Source organism: Maniola hyperantus, chromosome Z (assembly GCF_902806685.2).
Source record: "Maniola hyperantus chromosome Z, iAphHyp1.2, whole genome shotgun sequence".
Lineage (NCBI taxonomy): Eukaryota > Metazoa > Arthropoda > Insecta > Lepidoptera > Nymphalidae > Maniola > Maniola hyperantus.
The window spans coordinates 13,378,757-13,395,005 of NC_048564.1; the positions used below are offsets into that span (position 1 = coordinate 13,378,757).

Sequence of the window (16,249 nt, forward strand, 5' to 3'; positions counted from 1 at the left end):
GCTATCTGAATGCCGAATTTCAGCCCGATCCGTCCAGTAGTTTGAGCTGTGCGTTGATAGATCAGTCAGTCAGTCAGTCAGTCACCTTTTCGTTTTATATATTTAGACTACTGTATGTCGTTCAACAACACCATTTTGGGCCTGTGTATCTCATCATACTGGGACGCAACGTGTCCGTCCGTCCGACACGTCTGTGTGATATCATGTACCACCAGTAAGCAGCGCAATTGCCCTCTCTTATCTCCTGTTTGGTGACGGGTGAGAGTGGAAGCATTCCTCACCGGAGATTTGTAGGATGAGTAACGTGGAGAGGGACTTGCCCTCCCCGTGAATCCCGAAGTGGTCCGTCGCTCACACTATGGTCCTCGAGTTGGTTGACACGCTGTGGTCCCGGCATGCCTCTAACAATGCTTGGGGACACGTCGTGCCGCAGTGGAGGGTCTGCTTCGGTGGACATCTGCTGGTGGAGTAACGAGGAGTTGTCGGTTGCTTGTACCCGAACACAACAGGAATTAGCGCTGGAACTCCGTGAGGTTTTTAGTGTGCAGGAGTCCGACATAACCAACGTGCTCCCCCGTGCCGGATTTTGCTCAAGGAAAAAAACTAGATGCCCTTATTGCTACAAAATAATCACTTTGATTATTGAAAATATTCTTATTGCCCTGCGATCCTTTTAATCCATAAATTATAACTTGGAACTTGATATATAAATACTCACCAAGACTCATTCAAGACAAAATCGCACATTGAACTATATTAATACTACACCGGCTCCACACGTTTGCCCCAACGCTAGCCCCAACACGGTTCGCCCAACGCGACGTGTGAATCGGGAAATAAGCATTGGCCCCATCATTGGCAAAGCTAATTTCCCAGTGCACACGTTGGGCGAACAATGTTGGAGCCAGCCTTGGGGCCAACGTATGGAGCTAGCGTTACTTAACTATTCGCAGACAAGGTCCAAAACTGGGCAGAAGTCGTAAACATAAATTAAGAATCATCATGTTAATAAAAAAAAACATTAATTGCTCTCAGGCAATTATTTCGATGACCGCACTATGTTTTCACGTCCGTCCGTTACTTTCACGTAACAATTACATAAACACTATTATCTTCATCTCATTTCATGTCCGTAACGTCTGCGTTTAAAGGTTGTAGAGTAAGACCGTAGTGTAGCAATCTTACAGTAGCGTATCTCCTTGAATGCTGGCAATTATTGCCACCGTATTGGGCTTAACCCGGCGATCCCGGGCATGCACTTCTGACTTTTCGGAGATATGTGCGTTTTAAGTAGTTAAATGTCAATTATGCTTTAACGGTGAAGGCAAACATCGTGAGGAAATCTACATACCTGAGAGTTGTCCATAATGTTCTCAAAGGTGTGTGAAGTCTACCAACCCGCACATGGCCAGCGTGGTAGACTATGGCCAAAACCCTTCTCACTCTGAGAATAGACCCGTGCTCTATAGTGAGCCGGCGATAGTTTGATCATGATAATGCTTGGTATTAACAGCAGGCTTTGAAATTCAAAGCTTGAGCTATAAATGGCAGTAAAATGTATAAAAACTGAAGAAATATGTAAGTATTAGTAACCGAAGGAGAAAAGGATATACATTTATTTTATGTAAATTTATATCGTTTGTGTAAAATGCGTTTTACTATCCCTTTAGCACGAAAGGTGTGATGCCACGTTCCTAAAATCATAAATAATTGAACCGGCGTTCTTGCTGCAACTCTCAAGATGATAGCGATTGTCACACTGTAACCACCTGTCAAAAAGCTAGTGCTATCTACTACAAATAGGACTTACGGGGCTGGTGGTTAGAACAAGAGGTAGAAGGCTTTAAGTCGGGTCGCCATCTCTAACTTTTTATCAAAATTTACAGTTGTTAATCAGGTATAATTTATCGCACTTGCGTAAAGAAACATCGCTTATAAGTTCACTGCCCAGCCGTTATACTGGTCATTAATAGACCTTTATAATATCTATTACGTGTACCTACTTTAGGAGTAGTAGAGTTCAAACCTGTCTTGAATATCAATTCGACTTTCCCCACATCCCGCAACTTAATTTTAAGAACGGGGTTCATGAGTTGTGACGCAAGACCTTGCGCTATCGTTTAATACTCTAGGTGCCTAACTGTCTGTTAGTTAAACTGAACATAATAATTATGGCCTGTAGGCTGTAAGTGTAGTGTACAATGTATACGTAATAGCTAAGTATCTCTTTCTTAACATAAAGGTATCTATAATTGGTTGCAAAGATTTTGATAGCCTCTCAACACAGTAGATAATTATTTAAAGAAAGACATGTTACAAGTCGCCACAACATCATGCCTTTATTTAAAGAAGTTAGCCTGGGATTCGAATCTGAGCGCAATATCATCCGGGCTTCAGATCCGTCACAACTTGAATTCATCAAATATTTATAGACATCTATCAATTATTATTATTAAAGAATAGGTAAGGCAACCATTCCACTGTAGACTGCACAATTTCCATTAGGCATAAAATACTTGTTTCGTTTATCCATATTTAAATTAGGTATATTTTCAATTAGATTCAGCGTCTATAATTAAATTTCGTTTTGTAGATATTTTCCAATAATTATTCCATATTGTGCTTAGTTGAGAACTCTGTTGGTTAAAACCAAAAATAAAAGGCTTTAAATAAAAACAATATATTAAAAACATAACAATAACTTAAAGCTATTAACTTATTTACAACAAATTGTACTTTAATACTGGACCACACCGCACTTTACCAGCGAACATGACTTAGTTGGCTCGATACAATCAAACAAAATCAATTGAGTTGATATATTTTTTGAAGTATTCATTTTCTTTTGTGGTAGGGACCACCGCCGTGGCCGGATCCTAACGCGTTCGTATAGCTGTCACCGAAACCTCCTCCGTGGCTTCCATGACCCAGGTCTGATAGACTGAATCCGCCATGACCTCCGCCATGACCTCCTCCATGGCCGCCGGATCCCCCTATGCTATAACTGTCTCCGTGGCCACCGCCAAAGCCTCCAGATCCATGACCACCGCCAAAGCCTCCAGATCCGTGACCACCGCCGAATCCGCCACCGCCGCCTCCCCCCGAGTATCCTCCATGGCCACCTCCGTCGCCTCCGCCTCCGTGGTTTTCCACACTTACTATAGCATAAGTATCTACTCCGTGGCCTCCTCCAAGACCTCCTCCAAAACCTCCGCCATGGCTTCCTCCGAAACCTCCGCCGTGGCCACCATCGCTGAACCCACCCGACCCATGACCTCCGGACAAAGCAGAAGCATAACTATCGCCACCAGAGAACCCGTGGCTAGAACCACCACTGTGGTCATCGTGACCGCCTCCGTATCCACCGAAACCTCCTCCGTGACCACCGCCAAAACCACCGCCAAATCCTGAATCATGTCCTCCGCCTATATCGTCATCATGGCCACCACCGAAACCTCCGCCATGTCCACCGCCAAATCCGCCGCCATGACCTCCGCCAAATCCTCCTCCAAAACCACCGCCATGTCCGCCGCCACCGCCAAGATCATAACCTCCATGGCCTCCTAAGTCATGGCCACCACCGATATCGTGGCCTCCGCCAAATCCGCCGCCATGACCTCCGCCAAATCCTCCTCCAAAACCACCGCCATGACCGCCGCCTCCGCCAAGATCGTAACCTCCATGGCCTCCTAAGTCATGGCCACCACCGATATCGTGGCCTCCGCCAAAACCACCGCCGCCGCCGCCTCCATGACCACCGCCGAAATCATGACCTCCTCCAATCCCGCCGTCGTGACCTCCACCATAACCGCCGCCGCCACCGCCTCCAAAGTCATGACCACCGCCAAAGTCGTGGCCCCCACCAAAGTCATGGCCCCCGCCGAAGTCATGGCCACCTCCACCTCCTCCGTGTCCACCTCCAAATCCGCCGCCGAATCCACCTCCGAAGCCACCTCCTCCATGATCATGCTCCTTCAGATGGTCAACAAAACCTCCGTGCAGATCTGATAATCCTCCGCCGTGGCCTCCATACCCACCGCCTCCGCCACCCCCACCGCCTCCATGTCCGTGGTCGTCATGATGCGATTCGGGTATATGCACTCGAATATGAACACTGCAACAAAAATATCTCGTTAATAACCCGGAACAGCTCTCTCTCGCGTTGAATTTCCAGCATCACAAAAACTTGATGATAGTCAAGTGCATTGATATAATCATGAGAAACCGCAGGCAGAATAGATCGCAATGCAGGGTTAGATAGGAAACTATAAGGGTTACACACAATAGCTTTTCACAATTTACCACAATAAAGAGACGCGTGAGAAATGCTTTATAGAAATCTTAAACAAATAACTTCATCCACAGGTGTTCTTGCGGTTCCGCGATGATACGGCGTATCTATCGTGTAAATATGAATGATTGAAAACCGCTGAGACAAGAGTTTAATAAAGATGCATCGGTGGATGAAGTCGTTGTATAGGAACATGAAAATACTAACTGTTCAGTTCCACCAAAAGTCGCGGTGCAGATGCCAACGCTAGCCAGAAGGAAACAGCTTAGCTGAAATACAATATATACAGCATGTTAGTGTAATCGTTGCGTAACAGTGTCCTCGAGCTTAAAGCTCGGAGCTGATGAAATCGAAAGCGGTCGGAACCACTTGCACTTTGCGAATGTCTGTCATGATTGTTCCGGATTATGTAAGTGGAGGATATTCTTGGAACTGATAGGTGCATGACCTTTTCACAGGACGACCATTAAACTTTTCATTATTAGTTTAATTACTTCTTTTACGTTATAAAATTAAACTAATTTAAATAAAATACAATTAGATTACACAACACTTTAACAGTTAATTACTTTGAATTTAAGCACTAAAATTATTAAAATATGACTTTTAGGTATAACATTATAATGATAATTTTATTATTATGAAAAACGAATGAGAAATTTATAGAATAGGAATAACACTGTAATCTCTTTGGGTAGCACTAGGTTTACACAATCACATGGTTAAAGTTGAATTAACTACTCACGGCAAAACGGTAAGCCATGACGTATGGAAGCTCCTTCCACCGCTGATCGCTTAAACTCTTGGAGAGATACAATATACCGGGCCTTTTATATGACAGTGAAGGTGCACCCCTACTTCGCGCAGCAAAATTTATTGAAAATGTAAATCAACTTTGTTTACACTATTAACACAGCAAAATTATTGGGTTCACAAGACCATGTGGACTTCGAATGCATTGGACATTTTCTTAACTTCGTCGTTTATTCATTGGTTTATAGGAAATTCAGTCTAAAATTGCATATAAAAATTTAATCACCTTCCTGTACAAATTTTAGTGATGAAAAAATCACTCGACCATTGTCAACCCAGGCTGATCCGAGACGCCAAGTGCTTTAGGGGGTAGACTGAAGAACAGCGCTGTAGTGGTACCTATACGCTGTGGTGATAGTTGACACTTACTCCTTTTGGGATTTTTTCATCCCAACCGACTGAATGAAGTTGATTTGTACCTAGTTATTAGGGCCGATTCTCTTGTACACAATCTCTAAACTAAACTAAAATGATACGTCTTAATCTATTGTAATCCCTCTCATAATGTAGCTTGCGGAAAAGGATAGCACTAGATTTAGACCTGTTAATTTAGTTTAGTTTAGAGATTGTGTACAAAAGAATCGGCCCCATTATCTATTTTAGTTTAGTATTATAAGAGGAATGTGCAACATCCATTATAAACTCAAGAGAGTTTCTGGATGTCAAGCGTAAAATTGTATAATTATTATTTGTCTGAAATAAAGAATTAAAAAAAATAAGACCCTCAGCTTTACTCTTTGCCTCGGCGCAGTATAATTTTTCATACTTAATTACCAACAGTTTAAACTTCAAACCAGTATAATTTAAATTGGTATGCCTACGTAAAAAACAAAACATTGAGGATCTTCAAAAGGCCGTTGCTTATCCCAAACTAAACACAGCTGAATTTAAGTTGTTACCAGAAAATCATCATGATCAACCCATCGCCGGCCCACTACAGAGCACGGGTCTCCTCTCAGAGAAAAGGGTTTTGGCCGTAGTCTACCACGCTGTCCATGTGCGGATTGATAGACTTCACATACCTTAGAGATGTCTCGGCGTGCAGTTAACTCCGAAAAGTTAGAGGTGCGTGCTTGGGATCGAACCCCCGACCTCCGATTAGAAGGCGAACATCCTAACCAGTAGGCTATCACAGCTTTTTAACCAGAAAATACTTAATACTAAAACAGAAGACACTACGGCATTGTGCCGGTGGGTGGTTGTGGTATTCGAAATCATAGGTCTACTCAATTATTGACATTGTTTAAAACAAGCGTGTTAATTTGTAAAAAACTGACATTTTTTTTAAACTTTTTTCAAAAAAAGCTGTTTCTCAAGCCTTATCATATCGCAAGCGGAAAGACCTATGTTCTTTCGCACGACTTATATTTGCATGCTGTAGCAGCCTATAATTTGAATTATATAATTACTTAGCACCTAGGATTTGCATAATGTAATTCTTTTTGTATGATTCTGTTGGTGGTTCAAATTAAAAAAAACTGAGAGCCCAGCCATGAGAGATCATGCCAAGGAAACCTCCCTTCCCCAATATATGATTAAATGAAGGGGTCACGAACTTCGACAATAGAGTTAACACAGCAGCAATAGAGTTAATACCCACCTCAACTAATAAAATAATCACTCTTCACATACTAACATAACACCAGCGCGACTAATCCATGTTATGTAACCCATAATGATACTTCAGTCCAGGAAATGTGGGCAGAAGTGTACCTCTGATGATTCTCTGATGCGACGATAGCTTTCATTTGTCGTTTGACGACCTCCCTGGCGCAGTGGTAAGCGCTGCGGTCTTATTAGTGGGAGGTCCCGGGTTCGATTCCTGGCAGGGATTTGGAATTTTATAATTTCTAAGTTTCTAGTCTGGTCTGGTGGGACGCTTCGGCCGAGGCTAGTTACCATCCTTCTGGCAAAGCCGTGCCGCCAAGCGATTTAGCGTTCCGGTACGATGCCGTGTTGAAACCAAAGGGACATAAGTTTATTAAAAACTGCCATACCCCTTCCAGGTTAGCCCGCTTCCATCTTAGACTGCATCGTCACTTACCACCAGGTGAGATTGCAGTCAAGAGCTAACTTGTATCTAAATAAAAAAATAAAAAAATAAGAAACATTATTTTGTCGTAAGTAGACCGCATTCCGTAAGATATTTTTGTACTAGAAGTACCTAATACCTATAATATATGCGTTTTAAATGTTAAGACCATCAGTTTTGTATCATGAAGCTATCCCAATATTTGAAACTAGATGGTGCCCGCGACTTCGTCCGCGTGGACCAGAACAGCGCGACCGAGGTGATTCTCTCAGTAACTCAGTGATCAACACCGAATGATAGTCATCTGTATTCTTATCTTACAAATTCAACAATTGACAATCGAAGAATGTTAATTGGTATCTATTTTGAATAAACTACTTTGGGTGGTCCTGAGGTCTTAACAGCTTTAGGGATGATTTATGGCAACGCGCACACGGGCTGTGTCACGTACGAGAGGCGGATGAGACACGGATTCAAAACATCACAAACATTTTTTTTTTTAATAGATATAGCGAGCAAACGAGCAGGCGGGTCACCTGATGTTAAGTGATTACCGCCGCCCATGAACATTTGCAGCACCAGAGGAGCCGCCGATGCGTTGCCGGCCTTTTAGGAATTTGTTGGTCCGCCCCTTGAATAACCCCATGTTATAATCTAATGGGAACACCGCCGATGGGAGTTGGTTATATGGTTGTATGGTATTGGTTATATGAAGCTTCACCGTGCCGTGTCCGTCCACGGACGCCACACGGTGAAGCATGAACTGCTTCATATACCTTCATATATTGAAAAGGTGTTTTCAATCCGTGCCTCGTCCGCACCTCGTACGTGGCACGGCCCGCTCCTATAAATCATCCCTAAAGCTTTATCCATGCTAAAATCACATCGATTCTTTGCTCTGTTACGGCGTGATTTTAAAAAGGACGCTTAATATCTATTTATACACGTAGTCGAAATGCCCTCTAATTTATAGTAATTACCTAGACAGTACATAGGTTTGCGAATCCTGAATTTGATCTAACAAAACACCTTTCGATTGTAAATTACACTTTAAACGTAAAATGACTACCCAGTCCAATTACTATCACAATAGCTTGAGTGTGCATTTTGTATTGCTTTGATTGCCCGCGAGCAATTATTATTGTTGATTGAAGCCCGCAAGCGAGAAAGAGACTTGATGCTTGGTACAGTATATATATACAGGTATGGACATAATATAGATACAAATACGCTAGCTAGATAAGGTGTGTCATACAAAATGACAGTTATTTTTTGTGCCATTTTGTAGCACCAGTGCCCAAAGGAGTGAAAAAAACATTTTTTTTAAATGTTGTATAGAAGCAGGCGTTACTTTGCGGAAGTCCATGATATACAATGAACCAAAAGCTTAATTTGCTGTAATCCGCTGAATTCCTTACAGTGCACAATTGCAAAATTTGAATTTCCTTATATGTCCGTCTGTCCGTTCTTACCGTTCATAGCAAGTCTCTTACGCGTATATAGTTAAAAGTCAAATCATTTATTCAGAATAGGTAACATGTTACGCTTACTTATGGTCAAAATTATTGTTAATTTGTAATATAAAGATAGTGGTGATAATTAAAGCTACGAGGGTTCCAAACGCGCCCAAGTAAATGCGAGAAGTGTCTCACAACTTTAAGACAAGCTAAGGTATATTGTAAGTAACTACCTAGCTATATTTCATTCTTGCTGTTTCTTCTTGGTAGGAAAGGCATTCGCCGGTACTAGATGCATTCGACGATTCAAAATTACCTAGGTATTGTAAAAGTTTAATTGAATAAAAATATTTCTGTTTTATTCTAAATATTTACGGCAGACGGGAATTGATTAAGATTCACTGACGCTGCTACAATTATTATTAAGCACTTTTACTTAAATAATAAGCATAATAATTATTGTATACCTACCTATATAAGTATTCTTGATTACCTATATATAGTAGTCTGAGGTCACATCAGTTTTCAACTTTTTCAACGGCAGCCATGAAATATTAATATGAATGCATTCCTTGGACGGCTGAGCCACCCTTGAGCGTCTTAGGAAGATCTTAATAGAGGTCAGTCCCTTCAAAAACTGAAAAAAGCGTTCCTTCATGGCCATGGACGAAGGCACTCAAGCGCAATTTTTAAAGCGTGTAGTACCTATTACAGTACCCGGCTGAAAGTCATGAACTTTGGGCTTTAGAATGACATTTCAGGTTTGTAGACCGTTGTCTCTGTCGCTCATACCCATATGACGTTTTGCCGGCTCAACGACCGAGACAGTGCTCTACAAGTCTGCTATCTCCTTCTAAAGAACGATGTTCATCACTTTTGGCCGCGTACTGTACCGACATACATTACTTACGTTATGTATATTAAGTAGGTATTATCGTACTCTCGACTGTCACAGAATAAATGTTATGGTACTACTATAAAAAAATGCTTACGCAATAAAATTAATGTTTAAGAAACTTATATAATGTTACCACATTTACATATCACATTTTGTTTTCCTAGATGAATACTGTACGAAGCCTCGATACCGTGACAGAATTTAAGTGTCCGTAAAAAAATTATTTGGGTTCCGTACCTCAAAAGGAAAAAAGGAACCCTTATAGGTTCACTTCGTTTTCTGCCTGTCTTGTCTAGTATTCTTGGCACCACTCTATTGGCATGATTTGTATAGTAATTATAAGGTTAGCTTTAAGTTTTATTGTAATATGTAGGTATATTCATATAAAACTTTTGTACATAATATAGTAACATTAAAAAAAAGACAAGTGCCGAGTTTCTTCTCGGCTCTTCTCAGTAGAACAGTTTTCCGAACCGCTGACCGTAGAGTCTTGACATAATTTATTATCATAAGTCGCACAAGCTTCACCTCTTTTATAATACTTATCTATTAGTGTAAAATGTAAACTTGATATGGCATAAGAATAGTACCTAAGCGATCACTATGAACGAATTTAAACTAAGTAACCGTGACCAAGTTTGTATCAAAACATTTGTTTCTCTATTTTTTCGGATCTACTTTTTGTGTTTCGTGCTCGACGAGTATGAATGGTCAATGAGTCACGCAACAATTACTACTATACTACGCTAGTTTTGGCTTTGCAATCATTTGTAGGGTTCCGTACCCGAAGGGTGCCAACGGGACCCTACTAGAAAGCCTCCGCTGTCCGTCCGTCTGTAAGTCAGCGGGATATATCTCATGAACCGTAATAGGTGGAGAGTTGAAATTTTCACAGAATGTGTATTTCCGCTAGATAATAACAAATAATGGAAAATTAAAAAAAAAGTGTGTTATAAGTCCCGCAAATTGGTATTGCGCTGGAACCATGTCTCATTAACATCGAAATGACGTCATTTTATCGTCAGCCGAAAAAAAATATACCATCAGCTCGAAACTTCAGTCTACGATACTAAAATGGCGGACACGCTCATTACCAATTTGCGGGACTTATATTTCTTGTACGATGGTTTTTTCGTTGATTTTCCGGGGCTGACTTAAACAGAATTTACAAAAAATCTAAATCCACATAGACGAAGTTGCGAGCATCATCTAGGTAGGTAGGTACTTAGTACAGAGATAGCTCACATCCAGGAGACAGACATAGTTTACTTTCATCCCGCAAAATCAGGGAGTTTCCACGAGATATTTGAACATCTGCTTCCACGTGCATAAAATCGCGGCCATCATCTAGTTGTCAATAAATGTGACCCATATTTCACAGTTTTAAAATTTTCAGACTTATTCAGACTACAAATGAATTTATATACTTTTACTACTTAGCTGATGAAAATAAATCAAAGGGTTTCGTCACTAGTACAGTTGCGAATCCTCAAGTTCTTTGGGCACATTACAAGGAAGAGTGGTACCATCAAACACTTTGTGGTACAAGGTCGAGTGGAGGGCACACGTTCACGTGGGCGTTCCCCAACTAGGTGGACGGACTTAATCCGCTCTGCAACAAACACGCCTGTCTCCGTGTGTGCACATAATGCCAACAACAGAAGTCGCTGGAGGGAGAACGCACGAGCAGCAGTAAAGAATTCATAGCCACGACCACTCTGTCAAGAGTTAACGATTGAGAAGAAGAAGCAGATGTCCGTGACTTCGTCCGCGTGAATAAAAGTTTTTAAAAATCACGTGGGATTACTTTGATTTTCCGGGACAAAAAGTAGCCTATGGCACTCTCCAGGTCTTTAACTTTAGATAAGGTAGGTATCCATGCAAACAATCACATTGATCCGTTGCTCCGTTGCGACGTGATTGAAGGACAAACCAAAATACTAATCAACGAACAAACTAACACACTTTCGCATTTATAATATGGGTAATGATTCCTCCAAGTAGTAGAGCCAACGCGTTAACCCGGTGCGGGCGAGTGCGGGTGACGTACAGGTGTGCGGGGCGTCATACCCCGATTGCTATCTCGACCTGTCGCGGACTATACGTACACGTGAAAAGTTACGTGATTTATTTGGGTCTTCTTTAGCAAATTATTGTCGGGTTATGAGTCCGATGAGTTTGACACAAATAACAATTATCATTTCGCCGATTACGTGCGTGCTGCGCACGTTCACTTTTTTAGAGAGGTAGTGTTATGTCATAGTGCCCTGCGTCTGCGGCGCTGTGACCGAGTGCCAACAATTATTATCTTACGCACGGTATCATCTAATTGGACTTGATTAGGCTAAGCGTATGCTGACACGCAGGCGACGTAGTTCAGAGCAGTGCATGCAGAGTGAACTATGAAGAGACTAGGGACCTTTTTTTTCGGGTTGTGCCACACATGACATACTTTATTCCGGCGCTTCTTCTACTTGAGGTCTTTTGACTTCACTACTCAAGTATTAGAGGCGCCGGCATAACCTAACTGGTAATGTGTGGTACAGCTTTAAAAAATAAACGTTTTTCTTCTTCTTCAAACTCTCGGTTTTATCCATCGATATAACTAAATGACAAGATATGGTCAAGCGAACCAAATTTTTCACGGTTTATGAACCAAATAAATCAGCGCCACCTCTTAGATACTATTGAACGACCCGTTTGAAATCCAGACGTCACAGAGGTTGCATTGGTGCTAAAGCACCACTGAGTCGGTGCCATTTTGTTTGTTCAATAGCCCTGTCCATACGAAGTTATATATAAGTAAGTCACTGTTAATTAGTAATTACTTCAAAATTTTGCTAGTGGCAGAAATTTTTATTAAATACTATCTTATGACCGCGACTTCATCCGCTTGGACTAAATAAATTTTTAAACCCCTATTTTACCCCTTTCAGGGTTGCATTTTCAAAAATCCTTGCGCCCTTAGGGGTTGAATTTTCAAAAAGACTTTCTTCGCGGAAGTCGCCATAATAGCTATCTACATGACAAATTTCAGCAGCTGTGCGTTGATAGATCAGTCAGTCAGTCAGTCAGCTTTTCATTTTATATATTATATTGTTAAGCGCCGTATTTCATCACAGGAGGTGCCCTTAGGTCTTTAGGAGGACGTTGCCCTCCGACCTCTCAAATTATTTCTTCGAGCCCTAGGGGTCACCCCCAGGCGAAGCTTCGCGCTCAAACACCCCCCCCCCCCCCCCCCCTTCACACCTTTAAACATTTTTTCTTTCTAATTCTTATGCATGCCATGCGACCTGGATTTTATACAACATAAACAAAGTTTGTTACAACCAGTGGAGAGCAACGACTCCTGAACAAGTCTATTAAGCTCGCTGAAACCGGTCTGTAGTCTACGTATTAAATCACATGGCGTATCGTAGCTTAGGAAAATTTTATGATGTAATTGACCAGAACGAATGTAGGTATATACAGTGGTAGGTATCTCGTTTTTGCTTCAATTAGCGGCTGGTGGGCTAAACTGGTACTGGGCTACTTCCCGTCGTCTGGATGTAGCTTTCTATTATAGTCTGTAGTACAAACTACAATGTATGTAGGTAGGTACATACAATGCTAAGAGTAACAACTCACAACGCTTATCTTTATACTAGAGCCAAATACGCTAAACTTAATGGCACGACTACGGGCTAAAGACGGACGGACGTTCAGTTTTTATTTCTATCGGTAATTCCTACCCCTTGTTCTTGGTTTACTGAGGCGGCTAATCTCAGGTCCTTATCGACGAAAATTAATAAGTAATAACCAATCTATCTGTGTCTACGTATGACCTGTAATCGATGAGTTAGGTATTTAGCAACGAGAGAGCCAGCGCGTGCCAGACCTTCCTTATTTTATAAAAGCTGAAAGTTTCTCTGCGTATTGTCCCCAACACTGGGAGAAACGTTTGTTTGGATCATGGTAGCTTTGGGAGATAACAGGTAATAAAGGTGTAAAAAATCTTACGCTAAAGTATAAAGACCCATATACCTAGTTAAAATAGCGCGTGAGAAGTCATTTTGTGGCCACAGTGATACTTGAACAGAAAATAATCATTTTGTCACGTTCTAATAAGAGCCTAAATGCATTTAGCCATCTCGCTCTAACAGTAAGAGTCACAATAGGGCTACTTCTACAGGTATTTATTTTGAGCAAATTACTATGCAGAGCTGATGGGCTAATCATATCTCTGGTACTCGTGCTGGTACTATAATATACATAGGATACAGAGTACAGTGTTGGTAACTTTATAATTTCATTTCCGTATATTTCATGAGATTCTGGTCTACCTAGGTCTACCTATACCCATCTTAGAGAGACCGTTGATACATTGGCTTCACCAACGTAGACCGTTGGTTGTTGTAGTTAAATTTGGCACTGACGTGGGACCCCTTGTTACAGTTCCAATTTAATTAATTTCCTCTCTTTTCTGTCGACTGCTGCCGTCGCGTTGGTTCTATTCTATTATAGATTCAATTTTATGTCCAAAGCAATGTTTATCGTCTTTCTAAAGTTACCCGTTTTCATGTATATCTTGTAAATGGCAAGCTCGATTACCATAGAGATCATAGAGATATTATAATCAACCATAATCAACCGACAAAGAACCGTAGAACTGACAGCACTCCGCAGTTAGTACATGGTGCGTGGTCAGTGATCAGCGTAGACTGAGTAAAAAATCTAGACAAAGGAACGTTTGCTTTCTCATTCACACTAAAAAGAGAGCAGAAATAAAGTTACTAATGTGGTAAATAGAGACGCTGCTAACCTATTTTTTATCCCTTATCGTGTATCCGTTTTTTTTCAAGGAATACAACCCTACTTGCAAAACAAACTTTGAGAATTCGTGGCGTCATTGTATTTCTCATTATTTATTTACTTGTTTTCACATGAAAAACGTTTAGTACAAATATTGTTGATCGGTTAATTATTCATCGTTACGTCGTGCTATCGCTATCTCAGACGCGGTTACACAGTACTTTAGTCTAGCTTTTTGGCATGATAGTGATCTGTGATGGTGGGCATCTGTGGAAGAGCTGGCAAAGAGCAGTAAGCACAGTCCATTACTCCTTTTATTTCTGGTCGGTGATTTCTCCATGATTACTCCTACGTTGTCATCTTTTAGTCATTTGTCAGTGTTAGGTGTTAACGGTTTTTCAAGGTTTTTACCATTTAAATAGGTTTCTACACAACTCTATAGTAACTAATTTAAAATCGTAATCAAGTTTCCAGAATGTCAAAGCATATTACCGATTTCGAGGAGATGAGGGAGAGTTTGGTGAATTCTCCAAGTGGAATCAAGATGAAAGTCCAAGGGTTTCTGCAGCTGGGGGAACAAAGCTTTCATAATGTTAACCGCCGGCGCCACCTGAAGAAATCACTTTCAGAAACTGACTTATCTACGATAAAGGAGGAAGAAAACTGGAGAAACAGAATAATATCATCGACGCCGATCATTGTCATTGGACAAGCACAATTTGTCCCTCATGGCCTCACTTGCCCTCCTGGGCCTCAGTCACCAAAACTCAGATGTAAGGCCCGTTCACATCATATTTTATCCCAAAAGGAGAAACAAGAATTGGAAAAAGAAGAAATCAGCAAACATACATTCAAAGCTAGTCCCATACCCAAATCAGTAATTGAAGGGCCTAAAAACTTACCGCAGATTCAAAAAAAACCACCTACAGTGGTCAAGCCATTTCAATTGACAGAAGTTATTAAAAAGCCACCCCCTCCTCCAGAACCTGTTTCACATTTCAAAGCTCGACCTGTACCTAAACGTATCCTTGAGAGGCTACAATGCGATGAGATAGTGCATCCTGCACCCGTGACTATACCAATAAGCCCTAAATTCCATTGCAGGAGATCAAAATCTTTAAGGATTAATTTGAAGAAAAATGAGAATGAGACGCTTGAGAAGCCAAAAAGCGATCAGATAGTGTCTCCCACACCAGTAACTTGTAGACGAGCAAAATCTTTAAGAATTGGTTTGAATAAAAATGAAAAAAAACTTAACAAGTCAGAGGAAGACATCAAGACCTTGATACATGGCCCTGTCAAACCAGAACGCTCTTCATTTGATGGGAGAGGTGAAACCCTTGAACGTAGGGATAAGGAAAATAGTAAACGCCAACTGGAAGAAGAACGAAAGCTCGCCTCAGAGTTTAACACCCTGCCATTGCCTGCAGCGGTTAAAAACACTACAAATAAAACTACAGCACCTTCTGCCTCAAAAGGGAGCAAAGAAATAGTTAAACCGACCCTTAAACTCAAAAACCTTTTATCGCAACTTTTTACAGAGAAAGAAAAAGAAAATAAAAAATAAATAGTTTGCTAAATAAGTAGCAGTAAAGTTTCTTATTTAATGTATTAGAGGATTTAAGTTTTGAAAAATCCCATGGTAACTTTAATTAACTAGGACAAAAAGACTGGAAAAGACTTAATATACCTCTCACAGTTCCTAAAACACCAGTTTGCTAGAAGACTGCAAAATAAATAGATTATGAGTAGTTTATATTTATTTCTTTACACTTAGGTGCATGACTTAATTTTATGATAATTACTTGATTTTTTAGTTATGAAGGTAGTAAAAATATGTAATAAAAATAGTAATGTAATAAATATGCATGCAATAATGCTTGGTGTCTTATTATTATGAATCCTACATCCATACTTCCATACTAATATTATAAATGCGAAAGTGTGTCTGTCTGCTAGCTTTTCAC

General features: G+C 40.8%; 2 protein-coding genes across 2 annotated transcripts; one reads left to right on the forward strand and one right to left on the reverse strand.

Annotated features, from left to right (window-relative positions):
* Window positions 1–2,818: 2,818 nt before the first annotated feature.
* On the reverse strand, window positions 2,819–5,064 carry LOC117995778 (uncharacterized). The gene is made up of 3 exons (XM_034983772.2): window positions 5,037–5,064; window positions 4,499–4,560; window positions 2,819–4,114 (listed from the first exon to the last, which is right to left on the reverse strand). The coding sequence occupies exons 1-3, from the start codon at window positions 5,052–5,054 to the stop codon at window positions 2,836–2,838; spliced, it is 1,359 nt and encodes a 452-aa protein (XP_034839663.1). The 5' UTR covers window positions 5,055–5,064; the 3' UTR covers window positions 2,819–2,835.
* A 9,313-nt stretch (window positions 5,065–14,377) lies between these two features.
* Window positions 14,378–16,161, forward strand: LOC138404510 (targeting protein for Xklp2 homolog). Its single transcript, XM_069508711.1, has one exon. It carries the CDS (start codon window positions 14,758–14,760, stop codon window positions 15,847–15,849), a length of 1,092 nt encoding a protein of 363 aa, XP_069364812.1. The 5' UTR covers window positions 14,378–14,757; the 3' UTR covers window positions 15,850–16,161.
* The last annotated feature ends 88 nt before the right edge of the window (window positions 16,162–16,249 follow it).

Bases quoted from the DNA above. Each gene is read 5' to 3' on its own strand.
- LOC117995778 (XM_034983772.2), bottom strand. The intron at 4,115-4,498 runs GTTAGTATTTTC...TTTTTGTTGCAG, and splicing joins ACTTTTGGTGGAACTGAACA to TGTTCATATTCGAGTGCATA.
- LOC138404510 (XM_069508711.1), top strand. From the start codon at position 14,758: ATGTCAAAGCATATTACCGATTTCGAGGAGATGAGGGAGAGTTTGGTG.